This window comes from Fibroporia radiculosa (genome assembly GCF_000313525.1).
Source record: "Fibroporia radiculosa TFFH 294 genomic supercontigs, scaffold4726, whole genome shotgun sequence".
NCBI lineage: Eukaryota > Fungi > Basidiomycota > Agaricomycetes > Polyporales > Fibroporiaceae > Fibroporia > Fibroporia radiculosa.
The window spans coordinates 29,142-43,612 of NW_012133411.1; the positions used below are offsets into that span (position 1 = coordinate 29,142).

Below are 14,471 nucleotides of genomic sequence, written 5' to 3' on the forward strand. Positions count from 1 at the left end.
TGTGCTGAGCTTGACGGTTGAACGAGACCCTTACTTACCTATTACTTACCTAGGTGCTGGTTATAATAATCCGTTTGAATGGTTTCAAGCTGTAGTCATATACTCACGTATGACTACTCGTGAAAGTAAGTAAGGCTTCTTGCTGTGGCCTGCCATCCCGATATCCAATGCTGGCTTGCGCAGTTCAGCGCCTTGTAATCTTGTTTCACGGACGGAGCTCCGTTTGAATTAACGCTGAATGCTGCACATATGCTTATCAGACGGCGACATGACGAGAGCTTTGTTTCTGGATCCTCCGCAGACGTTGATCTGAGCGGTGATTGTACTTGGTATGTAATCGCTCGAACCGTAGTAATTCGTTCGTTTGAAATTTATGGTACGGTTTCAGGACAATCCAAATTCACCGTGAGTGTATCATCTTGAACCAGCCGCGGTCGCTTACCATTGTTAGATACGCCCAAGAACCATACATCTCGCTATGGCAGACATCAGGGCAGAAGCTGCGATTGATCCCGCACTTATACCTCCATTAGATCTGGCCCTGTTCACCCCAACGGACGCAGAACTAGTCTTTCTTCGGAAAGCTATTTCAACTGATTACGAGGAGATACGAAGGCGAGTGATAGAAGTACAGAAAGAGTGCGGACTATTTTCTTGTCGATGAGTCCGAATGCCTGAATTATACTTTACTAGAGCATAGTGTGCACACTATCTTAATCATGCACTCATCGTATTGATGAGGTTGACCTTTCACAGTACAAAGTATCCATATCCGTGCATCCGCGCGTTCCATCATGTTAGCTTGATGATGACAGCCAACCCGATTTATCAAACGGTGCTTAATGCCAGTAAATTGGGCGAGACGCTTCTTCTTGACTTGGGATGCTGCAGTAAGTCAAATTCAGCCTCGTCTTCTAGTGCGGTCTTACCTGACGCCGGACTAGTGGGTACCGATGTCCGCAAACTTGTCCAAGATGGGTACCCCGCCTCGCATATTCTTGGCTGTGATCTGCGACAGGATTTCATTGACCTAGGCTTCAAGCTATATTCCGATGGGGAAACCTGCCCGATACACTTCTTTACATCAGACATCTTCAACTGTCCTGTAGAATTCGAATTTGGTCGGGATCCGAGCGCCATCACGCCTGGCGCGCGGATTACAGAGCTAGCGCAGCTAACAGGCTCGCTGACCCATATTTACGTAGGCGCATTGTTTCACCTATTCGACGAATCAACCCAATATGCAATTGCACTTCGTCTTGCTTCTTTGCTAAAACGAAGGAGTGGGGCGGTGATATTTGGAAGACACAGAGGCCTCGAGCAGGAAGGCATGATTGACGACCATTTAGGCCGGTGAGCGCTTCGTTACCCCAATGAGCCATTGATTCTGAGGGACAAATTTCCAATTTATTCAGCATTCGTTATGGTCATTCGGAGCGCTCATGGCCTGTAATGTGGAGAAAGGTCTTCGGCGAAGCTGAAGGTGATGAATTTGCTACGTCGCGTGTGCTGGTTGAGGCAAAGATAAACGACTTCGATCATACCATCTTTGGTACCAGAAGGCAAGGGAAAATGCTGGTCTGGCATGTCATAATATTGTAACGAGATTGGTCTTGTTCGCATTGGAGAGCTTGAAAACGTTGTATCCTATTACGAAAACTTCGCGTAGGTTAGCTCCAACTGCTTACTCGGTGCCATTTTACAGCCCTGCAGCTGATAACGAAACCATGATGGTCTGCGTGAACCACATGTTCCTGATGGAATGCTCATTCTCAATCACTGACCATCTCCCCTTGATTGGCTTTAAACAATGCCCGGAGGCCCCAAGTGGCGTTGAATATGTTTTGACCTTCAATTCGTTGACACAAAGCCCCGAGAATGTAATATCTTCATCGGATGAGGAGGAAGATGTCTCAAAGGCCGGACAACACTACTCTGCCCGAGTTCGTCACAAGCGTTCAACATAGTAAGCGCCTGTAAGCTCCGGTCGTGGCAGGTTCGAGAATCGCGTCCTCATCTGAGCCGCGACTACGGCTTAGTGCTTTTAGAGCTTGAGCTTAAAGGATTGTTTGAGACTATAAGCTCAGACTCTACGGCATGACCAACCCTGGTAACTGCTTCACGAACCCAAGGGGCCTCTATCAGCTTAGATTTGATCTAAATTCGGGCCAATATTAAGTCGGACTCTTCAGCCATGCCTCTCTTCTACTTCCTGCCACTTAGCCTCCTCAGTTTTTCCAAACAGGACGAGAGAGGGTCACCAGGCTTGAGTTCAAACAAACTTTCTCTGTTGCTGCCTCACCTCTCTTCGCCTGACGTCACTCATATTATTGTACAACTGGACGTCGACCATGCAAGATGGGTTCTAGTGATATCATAGCGTCTAGGACAAGGCTGTGTTCTCGCGAGGAGCGCGTTCAAATAGACTGGTTCCCGAGACAACCTGAAAACGTTCCGAGACATACATTCTAATCTGAAGACATTCTCACGTCGGACAGGCGTTATAGACAATCCGCTCTTGCTCAGAAATTCTGGGCGGCCGGCCAGTGGAGAACAAGTGACGCGGCTACTCTTCTGACGTCGTCACGGGCCAGGTTCAGCGTAGAATGCGTCGGATTGAGCGTGTCCGCAACGATTTGGTTCTGATGGCTTTGTGGAAGCGTGTCGGAGAAGGTCCGGGAGGGTGATGCTCTCGGGTAATTCTATTAAGACGGCCATGGCGAGTCGAGCTTACCACGGTTTAGTTTTCGAAGACTCATGTCCGGGGCGAGACAGAACCTACAGCATATATGATTGTGCGAGAGCCCGTATCAGTTTGTGTCCTGGACGGCTCCTTGAAGCTACTCCGCTTTGTACTAACACAATCATGAGTACCTCGGCCTTGATGTCTCTGCTAGTTACCCATCCACTCGAGTTCTTCACTCTGCTTCGATTCAGACTCTTTTATTCACCAAAGCGCGATATCACTGCTCCCAGCGAGCATGCGCATACAGGATGGGATCGCAAAACAATGCGCAGATGCTGGGAGTTTTTGGATATGAAGAGCAAGACAATAGGGGGCGTCATCAAACAATTGGAAGGCGACATAGCGAGAATTGTGAGTAGTATTGCGTGATTGCCATTGCACAAGTTGACCGACTATTGCCAGATGTGCATTTATTGGGTTGTTCTTCGCGCATTGGACATCATCGAAGATGATATGACCATACCCGAGGAGAAAAAACAGTATCTCCTTAGATCGTTCCACGAGCTCATATTAGTCCCTGGTTGGAAGTTCACCGAATGCAACCCAAATGAAAAGTTGCGTTGTATGCTCGTCGAGTTTGACGTCGTGAATGAAGAGCTTCTTCGTCTCGATGCACCGTGAGTGACACTTGCACAGCGCTTCCTTTGGATTCATATTTATAACGCTATAGGTATCGCGAGATTATCGTCGACATCGCGCACAAGATGGGTACCGGCATGGCAGACAATTCCCAGCGCGCCGCCGTGACTGGCCAAGTTTACATCGAGACAATTGCCGACTTCGATTTGTACTCGTACTACGTTGCTGGGCTTGTCGGTGAGGGAATGAACCGCATTCTTGCGCAGTCCGGAAAGGAGGCTCCCTGGCTTCCCGAACAACACGCGCTCACGAACTCTATGTGCGTACTATTCGAGTACATTGACGTAATTCGGGACTATCGCGAAGACATCGATGACCAGCGATTCTTATGGCCCAGAGAGATATGGGGCAGGGAAATCTACGGCAAGACAGTCGGGCGCCCAGCGTTCAGCAAGATGGAAGAGATGTGCGAACCCAGTAACAGGCACCAGGCATTATGGGCACTCAGCGGGATGATAGTCGAGGCTCTACGGCGCATCATTGACACTCTCGATTATCTGCATCTCTTACAGGGGGAGAATGTATTCAAGTTTTTCGCGCTCCCTCACACCATTAACTTCGTGAGGATGTGCGTGTGCTACATGAACATCGAGGTCTTCCAAAAGGAGACGAACATACGTAAGGCGGAGATTGCATCAGTAAGTGCTCGCGACATCCCATCTGCCACAGTTTAACGTCTTCTATATAGTTGTTCATGCGGTCCATGAACCCCAAGGATGTCACGGGTATATATCGAGAGTACGCGGGCAAGCTCCGCAAGAGTGCTGTCCCGGAGGATCCAAACTATGTGGATCTAGTAGTGGAGTGTCTGAAGGTGAGCCATCTATCACATTCGTTGTATAATGACTAAGGGTTTGACAATCGCTTCTCAGATCGAGTTATGGTGCGAGCACTACTATCCGTCGCAATCGCGCGTCCAACTGCCCACTCCAAAGGGCTCGATACCATTAGTCTTCGAGTCCGGGTCTCGTACTCGGTTGTCCGAACTCGCAGGAAAGGGCAAGCGAGATGTCGCATTCGAAGCGCGTGCTCGGGAGATCGTCGCGAGCGGCAAAGCGAGACGTCGCTTTCCGTGGCGGAAGATCTAGGACTATCACCTTGCCCGTTGGTGGCATGTCTTTGTTGGTTACTTTACGGTTTCCTTGGGTGCAATTTGGTTACGCTCGAGGCATCAGCTGGAGGGAATTGTGAAGATCCTGGTTTTTCCAGCTTATGTTCTCTCAAATTTGTCTATCACGGAATAAATAGTGCTAGAAGAGGAACAGGCATAGGTTGTAGGAAAACTTTCGAAGTGTGTATTATTTCGCCATTTGCCATTCACCAATGTCTAGATCTGAACATCCCGACCAACTGTCGAGGTCTAAAAATGAGTATGTCCAAGTCTGCACAATATCGACATAAAGAATGTTTACGAGAAAACGATAACTATAATACCTTTTTATGTTGTACAGAAACTTGAAAGTAGCCCTTCTCAATATTACGACTTGTTCAAGTCAGTGTCGCGGAACTATAGGTGATCGGGGGACTGTGTTCCTCGTCACTGATCGTGACACGACGTGTTGTTTGTGACCAACGCGTTCAGCTCAGGTAAATGTCGGGTGGCTTCAAGTTGAACGCCTCAGACTGCATAATCGGCGTGAATACCCTGACCTTATCACCGATGAACCAAATGCTGTACCTTGCGGGGTTGAAAAAATTGCGGTGAGTGCCAGGATCGTGGAATTTTTGCAGGAGAAACAGAAATCAAGTTTGAAATGCTGAGCCATATCCATCTTAGAGCCTTCGTCCGGGTTCATGTTCAGTAGCGATGTTCAGGCGTTCAACTTATCACCGATTAGAAGAACAATTCAAAAATGACATTCGTGTTTCCTAGTGTAACATTGGGAATTTTTGCTCCCATGGCTTGGACCGAATGATATCGTCCACAACAGCCAGGAACCCTACTGACACATCAGTTCGACGAAGATGGTCGGCGTTTCAGCAACACCCAAGTTTCCCGATGATAATTACCCGACATTGCTCAGTGACCCAGTCTAGGGTCCCGTAAAGCATTTCTATATCGAATCCGCTTGATCCCCCGTTCCTGGAGGAATACTAGTATCTCTTGTTCTAAGACCACGGTCCAATCTAGCCGGTGAGCCTCATTTCCTCCGCTGTGTGATCCCAGGGGCAACACAATACAAATTCGTCTTTTCTGGCTCCGGAACGACATTCTTCCACTGCCTAGACGGAGGCGATTGTGTCTTGCAACGTAAACGCATTGCATCGATGTCGCATATTATTTCACGCAGTCATTTTCTCTCGCCGCTTTCACATTGCAGTGACTTTTGTTGTCCTGGGACAGACATGTTTCGTGCACGAAGGGCGCCGTCTCGCGTATCAGTCTTGTTTTACACTGACATCTTCTCTCACTTTCCGACACCTCAGCGACATTTGTATTTCTGGTGGCACCCGCTGGTCTGTGCAACGACACAAGAGACTGTTGTCCGGAGGTACGTGACGTACGCTATCATAGGTTCCCACTGCCAGATATGACATGTCCATCTTCACTCTTCACGCATTGATTTTTCGTATCTACACAATCACTCTTCCGGACATCCAGCTCGTTCCCGCATCAGCCGCACCTGTCCCCTTCTTAGCACGCCTTAGACGCGCCATACAATCCGCCGGCGCCTCGAGCGCCCCTCAAACACCTGTGGATCAGGCAGGGTGGGGACTCGCTGCGTGACTCCGGTGATCCTGCTGTGTGCCCCGCGTTGATGCAGTCTCTGCGATTTGATCGCCTCGAGGAGGTCTCTGGAAGGCCGTGCGGGTCCAGAGAATAGCACCGGCATGGGTAGCGGCTGAGGCCGCGGCAGGACCGATCTCGCTCTGATATCGGGCTCATGCCAGTGCTGCGCTTCCGTCGATGGAGGGGGCGCCGTGTCGATAAGCTGGGGAAAGAGTAGGAAGGGAATGTGAAATAGGACGCGAAGCGGCTTGATCTGCTGCAGCGGAGTTGCAAGGAGCGCGCGTGACATACTGGACAGTTTGTGATACTGTGAGTCACTCTCGAGTCTGACTGTCACCCACGGTCAGTACGACGAGCGCGGCTGGCTCTGGTAACGAGCGTTCGTGCTTACCTGCAGTTTGCAGTACAGGAGGATGCTACTGTGGTGGTATGCGGGCACAAGACTATATACTCCTCGCACCTACCTATTTCGCAGTAGTCTGACAGACTTTTTGTGCGAAAAATAACAGTTCACTGGAGTGCATGCCATCCGGGAGCAGAGAATGAAGCTTATTGGAATACTGCCTTCTCTTGCATAAAGTGTTGGACACTAAGACTAATCCTACAGCCTGCGCATTCTCTATAACTTAATAAAGACTCCTCCAGCGTACACATCCTCATAGCACGAATCCAAAATCGCTCGGCCTGTTTCTGCTTGCGGAATTGCGACCAGTTCGGGCGCTCAATCCGCCTTGGCTAGCAAATTCACAATCGCCTCCAGACCCTTGTTTCCCCCGAGACGTGCGAGCTCGTCGCGAACCTGCTTTTCAATTTTGTAGAGAACGTTGCGGGTATACTCGAACGATAAGGTGCGGTTCTCGAGGTAAGAAATTGCGTGGTTCTTGAGCGTCGGCGTGGAGGGCCGCTTCTGTAGAATGTCTGTATGGGCGCGCATCAGTCATGGTTGAGGTGAAGAAGCGAAGTGACCGTACTCAGCAGCGAATGGTCTTTGCGATTGGCGTTCACACCGTGCACGATAGGGAAAGAGAATTTGCCCTCAGTAAGGTCTTCTGCGTATCCCTTGTTCGTGGCATACTGAAGTGGTGTGATAGTCAGCGAAGCCTAAAAGACAAGTTGCGCCACACACCTCTCGTGAGCGTAAGTTACAGTAGTCATCGCGAATCTGGAAGCATATGCCAAGGAGATTGACAAGGGGTATGTAGTCGCTGAGGTGATGAGGTCAGCTTCGGTATGTCAAGTTCCACTGTGACGCACATGTCAAGGTTCTGCCTAGCATTCGCCATCATGAGCCTAACAGACAATCGAAAAAGTCCGCCAGTCTCTGAAGCAATGTTACCGTGAGTGTGTTTGAAATATATACAGACTGCACTGACTGTTGTTGACCATAGAGATATACTCCTTCTCGGAGGGACAGGTGAGTGTATCTCTCCATAGGAGATCAAGACCCTGCCCTCGGTGGAGGTTCAAGAGCTCGTCTGAGAAAACATGAATCAGCGCCATTCTTCGTCCAGCATATGGAAGGTTACCAATGACGATGGCGTGGAGATCAAATCTAGGGGACGAAGCTTGCAGCTTCGAAATCTCTTGGAATGCTTGGAAGTACACATAGTTGGCTGTGTTGATAACCTGCGGGATACCATAGATCTTGTGGGCGACTGGTGAGTGGAGCAGACGATCACATAAGCTTGTGGGGATTTGTTATATCTGACAGACCTACCGGGAATTCCGCGACGTAGCTGCGAATCGTCCTCGACGTCATCGACGCTGCGGAAATCGTGTCAGAGCAAGCGTGAGCCGCGCAGAGAAAGCCGAAACCCACAGTAGGCTTGCGTTGTGCAGCATTCCGACGATGCGGCTGATGGTCTTCAGCTTGTCCTCGCGGACGTCGAGCCAAATATTGAAGGCGTTGATCATCTGTGTGCGGATTTCCTTTCCGGTCTGCGATGTGATGTAGGTGTACGGTTCTAATATCCTCTGTCAGGCACGAGGGTCGGCATGCCGAACTCAAGGTCAGACACGCATCACGAGCGTACCTCCTCATCTGCCTTGTGCCATTCGGCATAGTGGCAGACGATTGAACTGAGATCGTCGTAGTCGACGGTGGAGGACTCCGGTCGGATAGCGTCAATGGATCCCATGGCGGTACTGGTGGCGACGAGCGAGGAGGACAGAGATGAAATGGAGGAGACGTTCTGGGCGAGAAGGTGGGCGGACGGAGGATTTCTCTGGGCCATTTTGACTTCAATCCTGTCCCTAGTTTGTGCCGCTCGAGGGGTGACTGTTGTCCCGTCCCGAATATGCGAAGGGACCCCGTCACGCGCGGTGTAGTGACCGCATGCAGCACCAGCGCGAGCAGCTACAATTCCCAGCAGAGCTTGTCTTGCGGACTGCATTGACTTTACCCACTGCGTCCGAGTCGGAAACAGCATATCTCGATCTGGCGCCAATCGCAATGGGCTGCGCCACCTAAAGCTCGCTTGCCTCTCGCCACCATCTATCCTGAAGGACGGTCTCCGCGCGCCTTACCTGCAGTTAAGCTCAAACGCATCAGTCGTGTGCATGCATCAGACACCGAATTAGTGCTATCTGTCTTCCCGCATTCAGTTCTCGCTCCCCCGCCCATGCGGCGCTGTACGTTCACTTCTTCCTGCCCCGCAGGGCCGGACGAGAAAACTCTAGCTCTAGCTCTACTAAGCTCGGCGCGCTCAAGACAAACTCAGACAGACACCGGCTTCGGGGCTTCGATCTACATGAAGCTGAATCAGGCTTAAGCTCATCTCCCACAGTGGCACCGTGCTTACTGCATCGCGCAAATTGGGGTACGACGCTACGGGCAGTTCCTGATCCTGGCAGGTACAACGTTGCCCATCTCGCGGCGTCATTTACCGGGCTCGCAAGGCTCTGCAGATTGGCGCCGGTGGAAGTGAGGGGATCCTCCGTGTCATATCCAACAGTTGAGCAGCGCCAGCGCGGAAACAGAGCTGAGTTTGGGGGAGGAGCGTGGCACTCGGAGCAGAGCACAAAGCCCGATTCGCCTGCTGTCTTGCCATCTCGCCATTTCGCAGCGCCCCAGGCTACGGCAGCCAAATAGCACCACCTCGACGCTGGCCCATCGTCCGTCTTGCATCTCCTCACGATGACTATCGTCGAATTCTTGAACTTGTCCTCCGCAGACCTCCTCTCGCGAGAGACCCTCTCGGTGCTGCTACTCAGCACCATCTCCCTCATCGTACTCGCTCTGGGATTGAACGACCACCGCGGCAGCAGGGCGAAGCTCCCGCCGCTGGTCAAGTACAAGGCACGTCCTCCTCGTGTTGCCCCAGGGGCGCAGATGCTCATCCCCCCCCTGTCCATCGCGCAGTGGCCCATCCTCGGATCAACGTTTGACTTCCTGAAGGACCAGGCGGGATTCACATGTGCGGCGTACGAGAAGTACGGCTCTGTCTTTCGTGTGTACATCCGCGGACACGTCCAGGCGGTCGTCGGAAAAGAACACGTCCGCGACATCTTCCTCAACCCGGCGTTCAACTTCGAGGTGCGTCCCCGTTCCACGGCTGTCGCACGAAACCCCGCACAGGCTGACGTCGCCTGCGCAGGAAGCGGTGAAGGATGAGTACAATCTCGCAGAGATGATCGGGACGGCACAGACGCGGCTCGAACCTCACCGGCTGCTCGCGGCGATCCTGACTCCGCACGTCGCGCGATTCGTGCCCATCCTCTCAGGCGTGCTCACGCGAGGCTTTGACGTCGGCGTCGGGGCGGACCTCGCCGCGCCGCGCCGGGTGGACAACCCGCCCGCGCTCGTCATGGACGTGCTCGCGCGCGCGACGACAGTGTGTTTCTTTGGCGAGGTGCGCGTCTGCTTCTCGGCCGCACGTCGGCGCATCGAGTGTCGCTGAACCGCCGATCCGCAGGAGCTGGGCACGAACGCCGAGCTGATACCGGTGTACCAGGACTTTGCGTCGTCGATCGGCCACTTTGTCGCGCGAAAGAGCCCCATGCTCGCCCTGCTCCCGCGCGTGGCCAAGTTTTGGATCTGGTAAGCCGGACTTTGCGCACGCACGATCTCGCCAGGCGGCTGAGCGCTTTGCAGGGTGAAGTTCAACTTCTACTCCCCCACAGCGGCATACCGAGAAACGCTGCTAAAACGTGTGTATTGCCCCAGACTTGCACCATTGTCTGCGCCTGAACTGTTTCGCAGACGCCATGCCCATCGTGCACGAGCGCCGTCGCCAGATGGCAGAGCTGGGGGAGGAATACGAGCGTCCGGTGAGACATCTGCGTCCCCCTCGGCTGACGTTGCACTGAACCCCGCACACCAGGTGGACTCCCTCCAAGCCTATCTGAACACCGTGCCCCCCGACGAGCCGGTCGACGAGATGGAGCTCGGCACGATTATGCTCGTGCTGATCTTCTTCTCGATCCACACGACGACCAAGCGCGCGATCGTGTGCCTCTACAACCTCGCAAAGTACCCTCAATTCATCGAGGCGCTCCTCGAGGAGCAGGAGGACGTGCTCGGGCGCGACTGGGCGGACGGGAGCGTCGGGCTCGACCAGCTGCAGCGCCTCGTGAAGCTCGACAGCTTCATCCGCGAGTGCCTGCGCACGAGCAACCGCAGCATCGCGCTGCCGCACAAGATCGTCGGCATGGACGGGTGGGAGCTCCCAGGCGGGTACGTCCTCCCGAAAGGTGCGTGCGGGCTGCCGCGACACTGCGTGCGCGCGCGAGGCGGCTGGGCGCTGACCGGCGTCGCAGGGACGGTCGTGAACATCAACGCAGAGGACCTGTACTACGCCCCCGAGCTGCAGGGCCCGAACCCGCGCGAGTTCAACGCCTGGCGGTTCGTCGGCACGGACAAGGTCGCCTCGCGCATCGGGCCGGATATGATCGTCTTCGGGCTCGGCCGGTGAGTGCCCGCGCACTGGGCAGTGTCTCGCGCGCTTTCCTGACTGCACTCCCCAGACACGCGTGCCCCGGACGCTTCTTCGCGGTGCACGAGCTGAAGCTGTTCGTGAGCCTCATCCTGAAGCGCTACCGCGTCTCCTTCCCTCCTGGCGCAAAACCAGGCGACTCTGGCCCCCTCGTCTTCGCCCCCGTGGGTGCGGCGCCGTGATCACATCGTTTGCATCTATCATTCTCTCCGTCTCCCTCTTTCCTCGCTACCCTGGATTGTATGGCTGCCCTTGTCAATTTGGGTTGCGGCTTCCTGGTGCGTTCGGCACTCGAGTGCCCGCTCGGGGAGCGAGCGTGTGTACTGTACTGAAGCAATCATATTCACACCTGGTGTTGATTGAAACCTTATTTGGCACAACGTATAAATGGGCACGGCGCCCGCGTGACGATTTTGAATCGATAGGCTCCGCGCGCCGGCGCGCCAGCTTGCGTGCTAGAAGTCACAGAGATTTGACACGCTGGTCGCGCGCGCGAACCTCCTGAAGACACTGCGCCGTGCGCACACCGCGACGGCGGCTCGGGTAAAACATCAGCGGTAGGGCGGGAGAGGGCACAGAAGCCCGTGGGGCGTCCGTCAGCGAGGCCTCCGGACAAAGTAGAGCTTGAGCTAATCCAAACCCGCTAAACACAGCACGTCGAACAAACGACGAATGCACATGGAGTCGACTCTATCATGGCATGCATGACGCCTCGCCGTCGGGCCCGAACACATCGGCCTTGGGAACAGCGGGGGCAGCAACGCAGGCGCTGCGAATGATGCAAGGGTCGTCGGGCTCACGCAGGATGACAGAGCGTGTGCGGCAGACAGATGGCGGGGACTGCCAAACAGGCATTTCGGGCGAAGCCAGACTAGCACCCGCGTCCTCGAGCACGCGTGCGCGGGCTCGGACGCTGTGTCCGCCGCCCGTCTGCGCTGGGTCCACATCGGGGGTGGCCCCGCGTGAGAGCGCGCCCGCTCCCAGTGGCAAACGCAATCGCAGTTCGACGCGCCGCGCGCCCTGCGTTCTCGGCGACCGTAGTCGGCCCTCGGGTTCGCTTGCGTGCAGAGAATCGGGGGGCTTCTGGGTGCACTCTTGGCGCCGGCTGATACGCTTCTGCCAGCTGGAGGAGCCACAACAAGGTGCACGGTCGTATTCTCCTCGGATGCGCCGCGGTGCAGCGCGCGGACGGACGTCGTCCGCCTGACGAACTCGGAGAACTCAACATGTCCGCATAGTGGATCCAGAAAAGCTCAGTGGTGTGCCACATGCGCACAGACGCTGACGCGGGAGAACCCAGAGAGTGCACGGCCTCTGCGGGTGCGGACTGGCGAGAAGACGAGAAGGCCCGACGGCGCCGAGAAGGTACGAAGGCAGTCGTTGGGGGCGTGCCTCGCTATCGCGGAACGCGGCACTGAAGCTTGACGGACGACCGCCGCTACAGTGCTCGTCAGGAATGACGTCAGGTAGCGCAGGCGCGTGAGAGCGGGTGTGCGTCGCTATAGCCTCCGGGGAAGGCGCGCAGTTTTCTTAGAGACATAAGGTGCGAGCCATGATAGCACGCCGATGGTCGGTGCACTAGAAGATGAGGTCGCGCCTCGGGGACACAAGCAAGTTCCAAAGGGACTAGGGGCGTTGGTGATGCGTGTTCATCCATCTTCGAGAAAAATCGCACAAACTCCAGGTGCTAGCCATCACGGGAAGAATACACACCGGGAGCGGGTCCAACGGCCAAAACAGGAGTGATAGGAAAGAACCCTGATGTACACCCGGAAAAGATAGCTTGAGCATGATAGGAGGGAACGCACTGCGAGATGAGCGGGTGCGTATCGGAAGTGAATAGACAGGAACAGACATGTTCGACTAGAGAACTAGGGGCGAAAGCGCACCCGGGAGAAGGGCAGGGTCCAGAAGGACCAGTCGACCAGGGTTAGTATCGGGGAGCCCAAAGGCGACGTATGCCACTAGTGTGCACGTAGCACCTACTTGGCGCACGACAGGATCTATGCGCCTGGAGCGGGTCCGTGGATCAGGCTCGGGTCGCCATGAAAGAAGCAGCAGCGGAGGCAATATGCAGCGCGAAGAGCACAAACCAGGGGTGTGAATAAGCTCTGGCCGAAGCTCGAAAAGGGAACGGTGCGGTAGCATACTGGACATGAACTCCCAAAGGACTCCACAGCGGGGCGGCGCGTCGAGAAAGGGCCGGGCGCGTTCTGCCAATCTGGCTCTGTCCACTACGCGAGGGGGGGGGGCCGCTAGAACCGGGGCCGGGACCAGGATCAGGGATCGCGAGCATAAGCGCCAGCATACACGACGGAGACACGATGTATGCCACCCGTGCACGCACCAGCGGGCGTATGTATACTCCAATGACAGTCGCGTATGTGGCCAGCTTGAAGTCAATTGGATCAGGTTTTTCCGGAAATTGACTTTGACCAGAAAGCGTCCGAGATGAGAGGGATCATAGGAGTCCTCTGCAGCGTCGCGTGTGTGCGCGGACAGGACGCAGTGGATGAGTGCAGAAAGCAGCAGCAGCAGCAGGCGATGGAAGGGCAGAAAAAGCGGAGAGGCGTCGACAGCGACGCGGAGCGGGAAAAAAAGAGCGCGGAGTACGCAAAGCGCTTAGTCAGCACGTCGTCCGGCGCTAGGCGCTCAGCCGACGCTGCGACTGAGCGGGAGTATCTACACCAAATCTCATCCCGCCTCCAGAATTTGCGGCAGTCTCCCAGGCAGTCAACCAACGCCCAGAGTTGAAGCTCGACGACGAGTCCAGCGAATAATACCGCTATTCAAACCAAGAAAATTCGTATATTTCGCGTGCGCTTTTTTACACGCTTGTAGACATTCAGCGAATCCCAGACAGCGCGCACACCACGCCAGCAACTGGTACGAGCAGGTCCCGCACCCGCGGCGCCTACTACGCCATCCCCTTCTCCCACGCCCCGAGCCACCTGCGCGCGGCCTGCGCCGCGGCCCACACGACGCCTACGACGGTCTGCGAGTGGAAGCTCCAGCGGAAGCGCGCCCTCGGGCTATGTTCGTCCAGCATCCACACAAGCGCGCCCGCGTACGCCGCGCCAAACACGATGTACGGGTTGCGCGAGGCCGGGAGCGCGAACGCGAGCGCGGTCGCCGCGTGCACGCCCGTGAGCAGCACCCGCGTGCGGCGCGTCGAGCCGAGCAGCACGGGCACCGTCGGCACGTTCTGCGCGACGTCCTCGGTAAAGTCGCGGACGTCCGCCATGATCTGTGTGCGCGGTCACTGCGGCGCGCGGGGGAGGAGGAGGAAGGGAACGCACGGCGTGGCAGGTGCGGTTCACCGTAGACCAGACGATCATCTGCGCGGGGGTCCAGGGGGCCGGGGCGCGGAACCGCCCGTCGGGCGTGCGCGCGAGCGCGGCGCCGAGCACGCTGTGGACGA

General features: G+C 55.2%; 5 protein-coding genes across 5 annotated transcripts; 3 read left to right on the forward strand and 2 right to left on the reverse strand.

Annotated features, from left to right (window-relative positions):
- Positions 1-478: 478 nt before the first annotated feature.
- Positions 479-1,602, forward strand: FIBRA_05557 (uncharacterized protein; the record flags this gene model as incomplete). The annotated part of the gene is made up of 5 exons (XM_012327319.1): positions 479-639; positions 694-699; positions 757-890; positions 945-1,353; positions 1,416-1,602. The coding sequence occupies 5 exons, from the start codon at positions 479-481 to the stop codon at positions 1,600-1,602; spliced, it is 897 nt and encodes a 298-aa protein (XP_012182709.1).
- Positions 1,603-2,866: 1,264 nt separating this feature from the next.
- Positions 2,867-4,473, forward strand: FIBRA_05558 (uncharacterized protein; the record flags this gene model as incomplete). Its single annotated transcript, XM_012327320.1, has 5 exons — positions 2,867-3,097; positions 3,149-3,363; positions 3,417-4,023; positions 4,074-4,199; positions 4,258-4,473. The coding sequence occupies 5 exons, from the start codon at positions 2,867-2,869 to the stop codon at positions 4,471-4,473; spliced, it is 1,395 nt and encodes a 464-aa protein (XP_012182710.1).
- Positions 4,474-6,837: 2,364 nt separating this feature from the next.
- FIBRA_05559 (uncharacterized protein) lies at positions 6,838-8,350 on the reverse strand (the record flags this gene model as incomplete). Its single annotated transcript, XM_012327321.1, has 9 exons — positions 6,838-7,034; positions 7,088-7,190; positions 7,243-7,321; positions 7,371-7,437; positions 7,490-7,591; positions 7,643-7,771; positions 7,834-7,880; positions 7,936-8,090; positions 8,150-8,350. 9 exons carry the CDS (start codon positions 8,348-8,350, stop codon positions 6,838-6,840), a joined length of 1,080 nt encoding a protein of 359 aa, XP_012182711.1.
- Positions 8,351-9,252: 902 nt separating this feature from the next.
- FIBRA_05560 (uncharacterized protein) lies at positions 9,253-11,232 on the forward strand (the record flags this gene model as incomplete). Its single annotated transcript, XM_012327322.1, has 8 exons — positions 9,253-9,651; positions 9,713-9,967; positions 10,031-10,155; positions 10,210-10,265; positions 10,318-10,385; positions 10,439-10,808; positions 10,875-11,025; positions 11,082-11,232. The coding sequence occupies 8 exons, from the start codon at positions 9,253-9,255 to the stop codon at positions 11,230-11,232; spliced, it is 1,575 nt and encodes a 524-aa protein (XP_012182712.1).
- Positions 11,233-11,743: 511 nt separating this feature from the next.
- Positions 11,744-14,294, reverse strand: FIBRA_05561 (uncharacterized protein; the record flags this gene model as incomplete). The annotated part of the gene is made up of 2 exons (XM_012327323.1): positions 11,744-12,173; positions 13,969-14,294. 2 exons carry the CDS (start codon positions 14,292-14,294, stop codon positions 11,744-11,746), a joined length of 756 nt encoding a protein of 251 aa, XP_012182713.1.
- Positions 14,295-14,471: the final 177 nt, after the last annotated feature.